At 41.7% G+C, this 15,737-nt stretch overlaps 1 protein-coding gene and 1 non-coding gene across 2 annotated transcripts in view; both read right to left on the minus strand.

Moving 5' to 3' along the window:
* Positions 1–9,560: 9,560 nt before the first annotated feature.
* Positions 9,561–15,737, minus strand: part of MAP3K20 (mitogen-activated protein kinase kinase kinase 20) — a 199,224-nt gene continuing 193,047 nt past the window's right edge. Inside the window, exon 20 of the mRNA XM_049773534.1 lies at positions 9,561–10,342. Coding sequence (XP_049629491.1) covers positions 9,660–10,342 — 683 coding nt within the window. The 3' untranslated portion in view covers positions 9,561–9,659. The remainder of the gene's footprint in view (positions 10,343–15,737) is intronic.
* On the minus strand, positions 13,065–13,228 carry LOC126010150 (U1 spliceosomal RNA). The gene has a single exon (XR_007496284.1). It is a non-coding gene; the product is annotated as a U1 spliceosomal RNA (small nuclear RNA).

Raw genomic sequence — 15,737 nt, forward strand, 5'->3', positions numbered from 1 at the left:
CTTCATTTTCAGAGCCTACCATAATCCTAACAGAGTAGAGGGAAATTTTGCAGTGGGCTTTATGTATACCCAGCAGTGGTTAGGGACTAATCCTGGCTTTGCACTCAGGGATCAGGATTGGTGATGCTCAGCAGTCCATATGAGGTTCTAGGTATTAAAACCTGGCTGGCCATGTGTAAAGCAAACACCCATCACTGTACTATTGCTCTGGCCCAAGGGAAAACTGTTTCTCCCACCTGTATATTTGTATTTTCCTATAGCTGTAATTGTTAAAACTTTTTTTTTTTTGGAGGAGAGAGGGACACAACCAGTGTTGCTTAAGGCTTACTTTCGGTTCTCTGCTCAAAGATCACTCTTAGTGTAGTTCAGGGATTCATATGAAATGCTGAGAGATCAAACCCAGGTGTAGTAATTATAGTATTGCAGTGGTGGTATTGTGAATAAGATCAAGAGGGTCTGAATGAAAGACTAAGCTCCTTTCTAATGTGAACAGCACTCAGACTTCTCACCACACCAGGAAACTCCTGCCACTGCTACAGGATACAGACAGGTTGTGCCAGTCAATGTGATTGGAGGGCTTGTATATGGAAGGCAGGGTGACCACTACTACTTCCTTATCTGTGCATTAGTAGCTGTGCAGAAATAATAGACTGGGGAACTGGAGAGATTAAACAGCAGGTTGGACACTTGCCTAGCATGCATTTAATCCCATTCTGAGCCTCAGCACCATATTGGTACCCTGAGCCCTGCCAGGAGTCATCCCTGAGCATAGAACCAGAGTAGATTTGAGCACCACCAGATGTGACACCCCATCCCCATCCCCACCCCAAAACCAAAACAAACAAACAAAAAATACCCTAATCAATTGAGAAGAGATGGGGAGTGGTATGCAAATGTCTACTAATGTGCAAACTCTTGTTTTGAGAACCAAGTGACCACCATCATATCCAGAGCATGAGAGATGTCCTTTTATGGAGAATAAAGATATTTCATGATGATAATGACAAGGATCCTTAATTCCTGATTCTAGTTAAAGATACAATAGCCTACTGGGGCTGGAAGTGATCCCTTTCAGAAACACTCTGTGGCTGCTTATTTTAAAAAGCTATTGAGTAAAAGAAACTTCTTCAATAGACAAAGGTGATTAACAAACCAAACTGGAGACCATTCAAAATCTGAAGCAGCAAATTAAACATTGAATAAGATGATGTTTATAAAGCATTTGGCATCGAGCAAGCTACCATTAAATTTTAGTTATGGTAATTGCTACGACTGAACATGGACTAGAGGAGGGGGGATAGGGGAAAAAGGAAAGTCATGTAAAATAACATGGAGAGGCCTCAAAAGATGAAAACAAATAGACCTACCATATGACCCAGTCATCTTACTACTGGCTATCAGCCCAAAGGCCACTGAAGATATATGTACTCTCCTATGGTCTTGTTTGTTTGTTTGTTTGTTTGTTTTGGGCCACACCTGGTAGTGCTCAGAGATTACTTCTAGCTCTGTGCTCAGAAATTACTCCTGTTGGGCTCGGGGGATTGAACCCTGGTCAGTTGGGTATAGGGCAAATGCCCTACCCACTGTGCTATCACTCTGCCCACTCCTATGTTATTTACATTATTCACAACAGCAAAAATGTGGAAAATGTGGAAACAACCTAAATGGCACTCAAAGAATAAATGAATACATGATCTTTACCCATTCATCCAACGAGGGGCCTCTGGGGGAAGTGTTGTTCCTATATCTTGTGGATACTTGAGCCTGTGAAAAGCTTCTATGAGGTAGAACTGTGGTTTTACAGTATTCTGGGAGAGAATGTCATGGAATCAGCCCTTACAACCCCAGTCAAGCTGCTGGGTAGATGTCACTCCATCTGAAGAACATTTCCTCAGAAACTCAAGACAGTAGCAGCCAAATAGTTCAGTCTTGAATTCCCGAACCACGGGAACTGAGTTAAGAGATGTTATTTCGAGCCACTAAGTTTGGGGTGATTTGCCTCAAACAACACAAATTGTTACAATGCCTACAAGGGGGGAAATAAAGTTGATTGTGAGAGTTGTTCTCATAAGCACTGGTTGTTTCATCTTCATTTCTTACTTACTCATCAGATAACTTACCAAGAACCCCATTCTGTGTCTACCACTCTGCCATGTGGTAGCAATTCAGGAAGAAACAGAAAAAAAAAGTTTCCTATTTACAAGAAGCCCATAATCTGAGGGTCCAGGGGGCAGGGTGGATGGTGGCAAACCATAAATACATGTACCAGATGCAGCTTTAATATCCCTGCTTGAATACCATATTTCCCATTTTTGCCGGTGTTTTTGAAAGCATATGCTCTGGCTGGGACTTTAGTGGCTGGAGAAAATGCTCATCAGTTACTGCCGCAGGATTGTTTTTGGTTTTAATAAGAGTGATCAATACCATCAGCTTCCCCTTTAAATGCTAATGAATGCTTTAACACAGCAGATGCAGACATACAGTACACTGCAGATTAAAATTAGGCACAAAATTAAATTGCTTACACATAGCAAAGGAGCCAGTTTGGACATCTTGATAATCAGCCCCAACCAGCTGACAAATCTTGAATTGTCCTTGCACTAAGCCTTCCCCCCTCACTACAGCCTGAACGGGCATCATCTGGCTTCAGGAGAGTACAAAACTGCCAGGTCAGACTTACAGCACAACTTCCATACTTTTAGAAATGGCCACTGCAGGACAGCAGAGGGCTCTCAGCTTAGGAACAAATGATACTCATGAAAAGAACAAAACTTTAGGTCTCTGAAAGGAAAGATCTAGAGTGAGATCCTATAAATATCCAAAAAGAACTATGTCAGTGTGAATTTATGTGAATTCACATAATACTTCTGTGCTTATTTATTTTCCTGGCACTTGCTCAGGAGAGCCTGTGTAGAAACTAGAAAGTGCTCTGCACAGCTCAGGTATTCAAAATAAAATATGAACACAGCGCGTCAAGATGCAAGGGGCTGTTGGGTAGGGAAAAACAAACAGAAATTTTTCTCCTTAAAGGTCATAGGTATATCATCCAGAATCTATTCTCAGAAATTAGTCCCTAAGTTTAATCAGTGTCTGAGTCCTGCTCAAAAGCAACTCTCAGTGGCAAAACTCACAGACACTGATGAATAAAGTAGATTGGCAGCTCTGTTTAGGTCATTAAGTGAGAATGGAATAAGAGCAAGAATTGGGGTTTGATAACCTAATTAATAAGTGAATTAATTAATTCAGCAAAGAGAGTGATGACCATGTGAGAGAAAGAGACCAGAGATGAAGATAGGTCAAGTCTTTGCCTAAATAGAGCTGACAATCTAGATCATAAAACCATGCACCTTTTGGGACAATGAATAAGAAGAGAAGAGGTAAATAGGCTAAGTAAGCAAAAGAGAGGATACATTAGGAAAGGCAACCCAGATCTACACATCAGGAAGGTCTTCTTAAAGGAAGAGATATCTTTACACAGAGCTTTAAGATGATTTAAGCAGTGGATGAGGTGCATGAGGTGGATGAGGTGGATAGGTTAAGACACCCTGGGGTATTGTTGCAGGAGAGGGAATGGCAAGGGGAAAAAGGTGTGCAGGAGTGGACTATCTGCCCAGCTCCATGATTGGTTTCTGCTTCTCACACTGACTGGGCAGAGGGTCCTTTAAGGAGTGGCTCTATGAGATACTATCCTCGTTAGTGTCCGCCATGAGTGACCTGGTGGACAGTGGCCCCAGTGGGAAGGCCTGGGTGGAGAGTGCAGCTGCCTCCTCACCTGCTTCATAGATTGCCCTTGGCAGTTCCCTGTACTTCTCCCACCTCTTTCCTCCTCCACTCCCACTTTCTCCACTCAACTCACTATTTGGCGTTTGCTGCCTCCCTCTGTGTCATGTGCATCTGATTTCCAGTCCTGGGAGGTGCTGCTGGACTTATTATGATTTCATTCTTCAGTTCTGAGGGTCAGTGTTATTTACAGACAACTAGCTCATTCATAGGCAGTATTGCTCTGTTTTCAGGGGATCATACAAGCTGCATGCAAGGTAAGTGTTCTACCTACTACACTATATACCCAAGCATCAAAAAATTTATTTTTTATTTTTGGGCCATACCTTGTGGTATTCAGGGGTTACTCCTGGCTCTGAGCTCAGGGATCATTCTTGACAGTGCTCAGGGGACCATATAGAATGCTGGGAATCAAACTTGGGTCAGATATTACAAGGCAAATACCCTAGCATTTGCGTTTTTTTGCTCAGGCTTTCCCTTTTTTCTTTTTGTTATGTTGCTTTCTGACTTTTTCTTTTTCTTTTTTTTGGGGGGGGGTTACACCCTGTAGTGCTCAGGGGTTACTCCTGGCTCTATGCTCAGAAATTGCTCCTGGCAGGCTCGGGGGACCATATGGGATGCCGGGATTCGAACCACCGTCCTTCTGCATGCAAGGCAAATGCCCTACCTCCATGCTATCTCTTCGGCCCCTGCTTTCTGACTGTGCACAATGATTTTCTGCTCAGGACATGAAATCCATCAAGTGGATCTGGTCACATGCTACATACAAAATTCCAACCTTTGTGGACTAAAAGGCAATAATTCCAGTAGCAAGGGTTTAGAACAGCCTCGTTTTGTTAGTGCCTGTGTTGTAGGGGAGGCTACGATGGTGTCAAGAATGCTGGACTATAATGAAGACTCTTAGATGCCATCCATAAGAGTTCAACCTTGCCATTTTGAACTACCAGATGTTCTAATCTTACTGCTTTCAAATGAGAACATTTGAATTCCATATTTCTGGGTGAAATATTTTGATTAGAACTATAGAATTTCATTTAAAATTTGTGTTTGTTTGTTGGTTTTGGTTGTGGGACCTCACCTGGTGGTGCTCAGGGGCACTTCTGATAATAAGGGGAGGCAGATGGGACCATGGAACAAATCCAGTGCTCCAGCATGCAAAGCATACGCTCCGTCCAGCCTTTTTTTCTGTCTCCCCGTTCCAAAACTATATAAACATTGAGAAGCGTTTATTTTTTGTTTGTTTTTTGTTTTTGTTTTTTTTTGGGCCACACCAGGTGACACTCAGGGGTTACTCCTGGCTATGCACTCAGAAATCGCTCCTGGCTTGGAGGATCATATGGGACACCAGGGATCGAACCAAGGTCTGTCCTGGATCAGCCGCGTGCAAGGCAAACACCTTACCACTGCACTATCACTTTGGTCCCTGAAAAGCGTTTTTGTCAAGGAATGTTATTTAGTCAATTTAGTCTTGGTTGTCTACTTAAAATAATAAAATTGTTTCCAGGGCCTATACCTGGTTTTGTGCTCAGGAGGGACTCCTGAAAGTACTTGAGACCATCCGCCTGGGAATTAGAACCTGCAAAGGTGGGATGCAAGGCAAGCACCTGAACCTATGTATTATCTCTTTGACAGCCAATCTTAAATTAATTTGTTTTATTATACTTATTTTTTCTCAAGGGATCAATTCATTCCCACTTAGATGTTATGTTTTTTAAAAATTCATATCATGTTATTTTTATTCATACGAAATTCTAACAATTATTGCCACTGGGAATTTCCTTTTTTTTGTTTTTGTTTTTGTTTTTGGGCCATACCCGGCAGTGCTCAGGAGTTACTCCTGGCTGTCTGCTCAGAAATAGTTCCTGGCAGGCATGGGGGACCATATGGGACACCGGGATTAGAACCAACCACCTTTGGTCCTGGATCGGCTGCTTGCAAGGCAAACGCTGTGCTATCTGTCCGGGCCCGGAATTTCCTTTTATGGCCATTATTATTTTATTTTTTGTTTTGGGGTCAAATTTGGTGATGCTTAGTAGTAACTCCCTGATGATGCTGGGATTTAATTTGGGACTCCCACATGCAGGGATGTTCTCTACCCCCTTTGAGTCATTTATCAAACCCTTCCTTTCCCTTTTTTGTTGTCCTAAATATCCCATGCCAAGTTTTATTATTCTGAATTTTACTGGGAACAGGTTTAAACATTATTTTTGCAATTTAATTATTTTAATAACCTAAATTCATGAATTGGTTGAAAAAATTTCTAGCCTGTATCTATTTCTAAAGTAGCCCTTGATAAATAACTTCTAATTCTACCAATTCTATAGCTTTTTTTCTCTTAAAATATCATTTCTTAGTGATAAGTAACCTCAACTTCTTAAAAGCTAAAGAGTTCCTCATGCTGGCATCTGACTTATTTTTAGGGGGTAAAATCCCCTTAATCTTTGCCCTGTTCTTGATTTACTCTTATTTTTATGCTTGACAAGCGACTGTCTGTACATAAGTGCTATCAGAAAAATAAAAAAAGGAAAGAAAGAACATCAATTTTTATGAGTTCTTTACAAACAAGAGCAGATGCCAGATGTCCTGATTTTGGTTTTGACTGGAAGCCTCAGTGCTGAAAAGCCCCTTTATATAAGATAATATACAGTGGTCAGTTCTTGGACTCTTGAAATAATTTTTGTGGTCAGTTCCTACATAAATAGAACTGAAGCCAGCCAGTCATTTTATTACCACTTTGAAGTATCTGGTCTAGAGGTTCCCAAATTTATTTGACTTACCTCCTTTCTGGAAAATATTTTTTATGTATATATTTTTTTACTTAGCACCTCCATGGAAATCTACTTCATTTAAACGCACATATGGAAAGTGCCCTTGTTCACCTGAGGTTGCTACCACCTGTCCTGGGGTGAAATGATATCACCCATTCTAGAACATGGCTCTGGAAAGTAAGAAGGGGAGAAGAGCAAGAAAGGCATCATTGCTTGCATAGCACCATTTATACAAATCTTTAAAAGTATCCTGGAATGCATTTTGTTTAATACTTAAAGCTATACTTTGTGCTCTTTTCAAAGTCACTCATTTAAAAATTGAGTACAATTTCTTCTTCAAAAATTCTAATCAAAGGAAAAATTATTGTATCTTTAGAAACAGTATGCTACTCAGTAACATTCTTTATCCTACCTTTATCCTACTTCACTTTTCTTCAGATTTAAGTAAAAACAAAAGACAAGGGCTTTGGAGAAGGAATTGAAAACAAACAGGTTTTCAAGCTTGCTGTGGAAGGAAGGCTTTCCATAGAATTTAGAATCATCATGAAGTTGGCTTTTCCTCATAATCGGAATTTGTTTTTGCTCTGTGACCTTGCCACTTCCCATTGCTTTGTTTGTAAATGCATAGGGCGAACAATATGTATATAATCAAAGGGGACATTTAGGTCATCGTTCTCCTTGAAAAGAAAAACCAGATCTTTGACTCAACTGGGAGTCAGAAACAGCTTCCCCCACCAGACCCCAAGCTGGGCAGCTACTCTGGGAATACATGCACCAACTTGATGACTGGTTTCTATTAAAAGAGAACTCAACCCCACAGAATCGTCAGTGTGTTATTTGGGTTTCTACAGACATTGCAAAGGTTTACAAGGCAAAAGGTCAGTTGATATGCAGGGTTACCAATGTTGAACAGAAGAATCTCAGATTAGATCAAAAGCAACATGTATTTGATAGCTAAGAGGTCTTTGCCACATGATAGGTAAAACAGGATGCATTTCACAAGTTGGACCCTGCAATCCCTTTTCTAAATTGCAGGCAGCTTCCTCCCACCACACTGGTTACCTCTTTACCCCCAGCTGCTTGGAGCTTTCTGGGTGCAAGGATGGTATTTACTGTCTTGCTCTAACAAGGATGTTGGTAATTTTAAATTTCTCTGGCTTTTAGCTTGTGACATTATCTTGCTCTGTGCCATTTTCTTTCTCTTTTTTCTTTTATTTTGGTTTCTGTAGGGGGCAGCTTTAGGTCACACCTGGCAGTGCTTAGGGCTTATTCTTAGCTTTGTGCTCAGAGTGACTCCTGGCATTGTGGGGGGGACCATATATGGTACGAGGAATTGAACCTGGGTTGGTTGCATACAAGGCAAGAACATTAACTTGCATTTCTCTTTGGCCCCATGTGTCTATTTTGGCTGACATCTCCAAAGATGAACTATTGTTCCTCTCATTGATTCTCCCTTGGCAATAATATCCAAAAGTAATTCTGGATGTGTAGAAAAAGAAAGACCCACAAATCTCCTAGGCAATTCGCTTTTGGGGTTTTTGTTATTGCTATTGCTTTTTATAACTATCAATGAGTGAACAAGGTAGCACAATATACAGCATGTTTGATGACCTTTGTTTATTATCAGAAAATAATAAGCTAAATCATTCCAGCTTTTGACCACAATAAAAACTCACATATCAAAATGAAATAAATACCAACCAGCAGTATTGAGACTAGGAAGAGGCAATAGAGATGCTTGCCTTGGAAGTAAAATTCAAGGAGATATAAAAACCAAACCAAACCATAAAACCAAAAGAACTACATTTCATAAGACAAGATAAATGGTATATTTTTTGGAGGGGTTGGCGCTCAGGGTCATTTTTTGTGATGTTTGGGTTTTGAACCTGGTATATATACCTGGACCATAACTTTGAGCTCTCCCCAGCCCATACGTGATATTTTAATCAATATTTTATACAAGATATTCACATGAGGCCTGTAGATATCTACACCCAAACTTCCTGCTTTGTAAGCACAAGTCAGGGAGTTGAATGCCCCGTGCTGTCCACCTGCACTGTGCGGAGTATGTGTGTGCCAGTGACTCTGCTATTAGGACCCCCTAGGCTGTATAGATATACGAGTCCTACAGCTAAAGCAAGTGCCCAGGACAGCACCATATATGGAGCATGTGTTTGACTTTCATTCATGGCAACAACAAGAAGGAAGGGAGGGGAGACTTTGTGCTGAGCAAAATAATAAAATTTAAATAAAGACAGGATCAGCAGCAGTGCAATGTCTATTTGTATTGGGTCCTGAGAAAGAAAAGAAAGAATCAGTGATCCTGCTTTTACCTAAATTTTTTTTTTTTTTTTTGCTTTTTGTTTTTGTTTTTGGGTCACACCTGGCAGCGCTACATTCAGGAATTACTCCTGGCAATGCTTGGGGGATTATATGGGGTGCCAGGGAATCCAACCTGGGTCTGCCACATGCAAGGCAAGCATCTTACCTGCTGTAATGGCTCAGGCCATTAGTGTTAATTTCTACATATTCAAATGTTGCATTAGGAAACTAATTTGCTAAGCTTTTAGGTGCTCCCTTAAATTCTGCAGCCACTGCTAGTGTCTGATTCAATTCCAGTCCACTCCTGGACCTGCTTGACAGAACAACAGTGCCTAGGGGCAAATGACAGCAGGTTCTTGCCTCTGAATAGGTTACATTAAGGGTGTTTGGAGATATAGTATAGAGGGCACGGCATGTGCCTTGCATGCGGTGGACAACGGGTTGATCCCGGTGTCCTGTATCACTGCCAAATCCCACATCACTGCCAGTCCCAGATTACTGCCAGGATGTGATTCCTAAGTGTAGAATCAGGAGTAACCCCTGAGCATCACCAGGTATGTCCCAAAAACCAAACGAAAACCAAAATCAAAAGTTTAGGAGAAACACTGAAGAATAATATCTGAAGTCTGAACCTCACTGGGAAACCAGTGAGGTAACCACTGTACAAGAAAGATTTGGCCCTTTGATTTGGCTGTGATCTCAATGAGCAGCTACTTTATTCTCCAAATCCCCCAAATGGAAGATTCCTTTCTGCCAATCGTCTCCGAATATAAAAATCGTTCATCACGATCAAAAGGTTCTCCTTCCTCGAAAGTTCCCTCGGACTCTTTCCTTGCTGGCCTTGGCCTGCGTGGGCCTGTGTGGCTTCTTGCGGTGCACCACCTTGGTCCACCCGCCCTCGCTGACTTTGTTCTCGCCCTGAGCATCCGTCTGAGCATCCTTCTGGGCATCCCTCTCTGGGTCCAGGGGCATCCCGGGGATGGTCCTTGGGCCCCGGCGCTCGTTGGCGCTTCTCTTGAGCGGAGAAGGAGAAGCTCCGTAGAAGTTCCCGGAGTATCTCTCCCGCGACGGGGTAGAATGTTGGCTTTTCCCTTCGTACCTTCCCTTCGGGGAAGAATTGAGCGAGACGCTGGCCCGGTCGCCTTTGCTCCTGCTCCGATTGGAGTAGCGGCCCCTCTCGAAAGAGACATCAGCGTTAAGGCTGGAGAAGCCGCTGTCTCTGGAGTTGAGGTGCAGGGAAGAGAAGTTCTTGGCCAGGCCGTACTGGGTAGGCGAGGAGCTTCGGGAAGGGTTGATGGGGGTGATCTTTAGGGGCACCTGTGTGCGCCGCACAGCTGCGGCATAGGAGTCCTGGTCGTTCAGGTAAGGAAAGAAAGGGGAGCCCAGGATGGGGTTGCTCTGTGAACGCTGCAGAGACGACGTGGAGGCGATCTGCCGCATGCGCAGCGTGTCCAACCACTGGCAGTCGGCACCTTTGTGAGAAAAGGAGAGTTTTTGAAGCCAAATTCACTGTCTTGGGGGTACTTACGTACCCCCCCCGAGGTAATTCATATACCCCCAAGATAATTCACGTACCCCAAAGTAATTCACACCTCTTTGGGATGCCTGATGCTATACAGACATTCTAGGGTTGGGTAACGTATTCCTGGTATCACTACACATACATTTTGGGTTTTTATTTTTGGGGTGGGGGAGAACACACCCAGTTATACTTGTACTCCTGGCTCTGCTCTCAGATCACTTCTGGCGGTGCTTACACCTTACAGCAGGGGTCTCAAACTCGCGGCCCGCGGGCCCTTTGCGGCCCTCCGTACAACATTTTGTGGCCCGCGGCCGGCCTTCAAATATCGCAGTATTCGCGATTATTCGCTTACCAAATAATCGCAATAAAAATCGCATTAGTAGGGCCCGGAGAGATAGCACAGCGGCGTTTGCCTTGCGAGCAGCCGATCCAGGACCAAAGGTGTTGGTTCGAATCCCGGTGTCCCATATGGTCCCCCGTGCTGCCAGGAGCTATTTCTGAGCAGATAGCCAGGAGTAACCCCTGAGCAACGCCGGGTGTGGCCCAAAAACAAAAAAACAAACAAACAAAAATAATCGCATTAGTAAGAAAAAAAAATTGCATTAAACATTCGCATACCCCGAGCAGTTTTGTTCGGAGTATGTAAATGTTTAATGCGATTTTTTGTGATTTTTTTTCTTACTAATGTGATTTTTTTATTGTGAATATTCGGTAAGCGAAATCACTTATGAGGCCCTGCCTCACCCTGACTTTGCCTCCTGCAGCCCCCAGGTAAATTGAGTTTGAGACTCCTGCCTTACAGAATCCCTGAATACTGTTATTCTGTTTGTTTGATTTGGTGGTGGTGGTGGTGGGGACTTTCTTGGGTTTTATTTATTAAATTTTGGGCTATACTCAGTTTACTCACAGAATGCTTTGTTTTGTTTTGGGGTTACACCTAGTAGTGCTCAGGACTTATTCTTGGCTCTGAACTCAGGGATCATTCCTGATGGGACTTGGGGAACCACTGGGATCGAACCTAGGTTAGCCTTTGTGCATGGCAAGTGTCCTACATGCTGTACTATTTTCTTGGCCCCGGAAAAAAAAAAATTGGGGGGGGGGACCTAGCAATGCTCAGTAGTTACTCCTGGCGCTGAACTCAGGAATCCCTCCTGGCAGGGCATGGGAGGACCATATGTGACTGAGTATTGAATTGTTTTGCTATGTACAGTGTAAGTGCCCTACCCACTGCACTATCATTCTGGTACCCTACAAATACATTCTTTTTTACATGAAGCACTTAAACTTACCAAGGTTACTCATGCTCTCTGGCATGGCTTCAGAGGCTTTACTCGGAACATGATCCCTTCCAATTTTTCCAAAAATCATCTCAGATAATACTAATGTCTCACTGCATAAATGGCAAAACTGAGTTTGGGGGCTAAGTAACTAATTAGAGTCTCAGTCAATAATTCCAGGTCTTTCTGTATCCAGGTCTCATCTTCTCACTTAACTAGTTATCATTTCTAGAAATTTTACTTTAAGTGTGTTGATAACAAGGGCATGGTTAGTAAACAAAATATATTTTTTATCAATGAGCACTTTTAAATTCATAAGAGCTATAAAAATTGTGTTCTGATGACTAGAATGACTGGAGATACTTTGGAGGAAAGATTGTTTCTATCTCAGAAAAGGGATTCTGATATTGAGAAATATGAAATGTTTTTTGCATAAAAAATACCAAGGACTAGAGAGATGGCACAGCAGTGGGGTGTTGGCCTTGTGTGCAGCCGATCCAGGACAGACAGTGGTTTGAGTTCCAGCATCCCATGTGGTCCTCCATGCCTGCCAGGAGCAATTTCTGAGCACAGAGCCAGGAGTGACCCCTGAGTGCCACTGGGTGTGACCTCAAAACAAAAACAAACAAACAAAAAAGAAGCTTCTTGACAAACAAGAAGATGTTAGGGAAAAAAGAGGGGGGGGAGTTAGAGTCTGAAGATATAGCTTCATCGTGCTGGAGTGCCTGCCCTTGATTCTGAATTTACTAGACTCTCAGTTTGATCCCCATGCTCTCTCTCTACCACCTTAGGTCTGCACAGTAATGACTGAGTGTTGGGAGTGACCCCTGGACTGCCTGGTTATTGTTTATAGGTCCTCAAATGAAAAAAATTAATCTGTTGTGGCCCCCGGCCTAGGTAGGTCTAGCCAAACCCCTGAAAAAGGGGGTGCAGATCTGGTAGACACTGCTGAAAAAGGTCAGTTGTGCCCTAGGTAAGCTCTTGGCAGGATAGCAACAATGAGCTTATGAAACATTAATGCATAATGAGAACTAACAATGCTGAATCGATGAAAAACCTGTGTGCCTTTGCCCCTTGCATTAAAACAAGAATTGCTAGAACAACTTGCCCTAAGCTGCTGAACGAATTTACAGTAATATTTTTCTCAAGTTGGTAGAATCTACAATAATATTTTTTCCAAGCTGGTAGAATCAACAATAATATTTTTGGCCAGTTACTTAGTAATATATAGGTTATGAGAATATTTGGTCCTTTAATTTAATCTGCTCCCCTTTTTACAATAGTTCCTTGGTTTAGCATTAATAGTCAATGCACTTGTATTTTGTTAATTAATAGTGTACTAGTAAAAATGATATCCAAGAGGAAAGAATAAGTATATATTTTTTTTTAATTTTTAAGAAGAGAGTGCAAACGCAGTCCCCCACTACCACAAATGATGCAGTCGAGTTTCCCACATTTGGGAAAGTCGCAGGGATCAGCACATCTAGAGTGTAATCAATAAGCCTCACCCTGGGAAAACCACCTTTGTGATCATGGTATTTCCTCTGCCAGTTAAATATACAAGTATTTTTATGATTTCTATTTAGGGTAAATAAAACTGATGACAAAAATTTATAAAATACATATAATTTTTAGATGGCTGTCTAATTATTGTGCTGACAAACAATGTTTAATTGTATGGCTAAAAAACATGTCATTCTTGAACTACCCAACTTACTACTATTGATAATTTTTTGCTTAAATATGAAGCAAACTCCCAATAAATCAGGCTCAATTCCAACAGCTCTTGAGTGTGTCTGGTTTTTGAGTATCCACTCTTAGACAACTCCTTGCTCCCATCCTCCTATCAACTAACTCTGAAGCCCCTCTCAGTGCTGCCAAACTCAGTTGGCTTGAGGCAAAATCAACTTGTAAAATTATAAAAAAAAAAAAAAAGGAGGGGCAGGGATGGAGCTTGGTGGCATTAACCTTAATTTAGTCCCTACCCTAGCAAAAATAATTAATTAAGGGAGCAAGAGAGACAGTACATGGGAAAGCTGCTTGCCTTGCTTCCTGGGCACCCCATTTGATTTGGAAGGGGCACAGCCAACTGAGCTCAGGGATTGCTCCCAAATAATCCCCAGAGTTCTGTCAGGAGTGATCCGTGAGCTCAGAGTCAAGAGTAAGTTCCAGATGTGTCTTAGAATAAACAAAAATTAATTAAAAATAGTTTTAACTTGAAAAAGAATGAAACTGGGGCTGAGCAATAGTTCAGCATTTAGGGACTGTTCCGAGCACAAGCTTGAGCTGATTTAACTGCCCTATCATGTTTCTCCTTAAACATCACCAGGTACAGCCCTGGAAGCCTCCAAGCACTATTGGGGTAGTCTGAGTAATCCCTGGCATCACCAAAAATAAAAAACTAGGAAAGGAAAAGAAAATAATTTATAAGAAGATATGTGTCAGTAGCTGCTTTCTCACACCTCAGGTTTTTCCTGTCTGAGCTGTGTGTCCATTCTAGAATGTCCTGCCAGCCAGGTGGAGACTAGGGTGAGCCAGTAGCCTCTTTGCTGTGCCACTCTGGCCCTGCAGACATCCTGTGTTCTGGCTTTTCTCTTCTCCCAGCTTCTATGCAAACCACAAAACTACTGCACCTTTCCAATGGATTAGCCCTGATTTGACTGGGGGATATAACCTCCTCCATGGGGCTGTGGGTATCAGGGATACAGATTCTGAAATACACGTAATACTCAGTTATGGCCCAAATCTCTGGAAAAGAAGGGGCTGACCTGGGTTCAATCCCCAGCTTCTTATATGGCTCCCAAGCCTGCCAGGAGTAATATCTGAGCACAGAGTCAGGAGTAATTTCCGAGTGTGGCCCAGAACAAAACAAAACAAGAAAAGAAAGGTTAATAGTTATGTGAAGAGAAAGAAAAGGGGGGGATATCTAAAATCAGAGCAAATCAAAGGAAGGTCAAGGGTTTATCTTCTGCAAAAGTAGTACCAGTAGTAGTACCAGTAATAATAACTGGTACTACTAGTACTAGCTAGTATTAGGAATCATTCCTGAGAACAAAGCTCAGGTGTAAGCTCTGAGCCCAATTGGGCATGGCCCTCAAAACAAAAACAATAATATTAATTAAAATTAGATAAAATAAAATGGTAGGATTTGAACTATGTGGAACTTAGAAGTGACTGACAGTTATTTTTCATGAGGATTGGGAAATAGAGAAAACCAGCTTTTAGGAAAAAAAAAAATTACAGAAGTGGAGAAAGAAGATGAGCACAGATTTCACAAGAATGCTGAAGGGATCAAATGCTACCCCAGTTGTGAAAGCTCCACAGAAGAAAAATGTGTCCTACAAATATTAATTATTTAGAAGAGGGCAAATTAATTAGAATCATAAGAACTTTTTAAAAATCATAATGTAAGATGATATTATTGCTTTACAATGAAAGACCTTAGAAACAGTATGTCTTCTGAGTGGAAAGTTATTGAGAAACATCCTTAACCTATTCCAAAAATACAAAAACATTTATTTTAAAGTATATGTGCACACCATGTTCATTGCAGCACTGAGTATAATAGCAGAACAGGGAAACAACCCAAATGTCCAATGATGAATAAGTGAATAAAGAATAACAAATGAATCACAGGGATTTCCTGCCCATTTTCTCTGGACTTGTTAGCTTGTTGCAACTCCACAGAGCTGAACTCTAGGCTAGAATTTCTGCACCTCAAAAGTGAACATCAGAAACTTCCCAGAAACTAACAAAAACAAGCATTTTAATAGTAACTACTCAGCTGGCCTTTCTATGCTCTTTCTAGAATGTTTCTTTATGTCATCTTATAGTCATTATCACCACTATTCATTATAGGCATTTCTCCTTTCTCTTTCTCTAACCTTTTTTCCTTTCTAATACCCCATTGAATCTTCCTCCTGCTTACGCTTGTGCTTTGAGAGTGTATCAGTCTCAAAGAGCTGAGTCTTGATAATGTTTTGATAATGGTGCCTTCACAGGAAAGGTCACTGTACACATATGCACCTTCATATCTTTATCTACAGGCTCCCTTTGGGAAACTCAGTA

Source organism: Suncus etruscus, chromosome 5, assembly GCF_024139225.1.
Source record: "Suncus etruscus isolate mSunEtr1 chromosome 5, mSunEtr1.pri.cur, whole genome shotgun sequence".
Lineage (NCBI taxonomy): Eukaryota > Metazoa > Chordata > Mammalia > Eulipotyphla > Soricidae > Suncus > Suncus etruscus.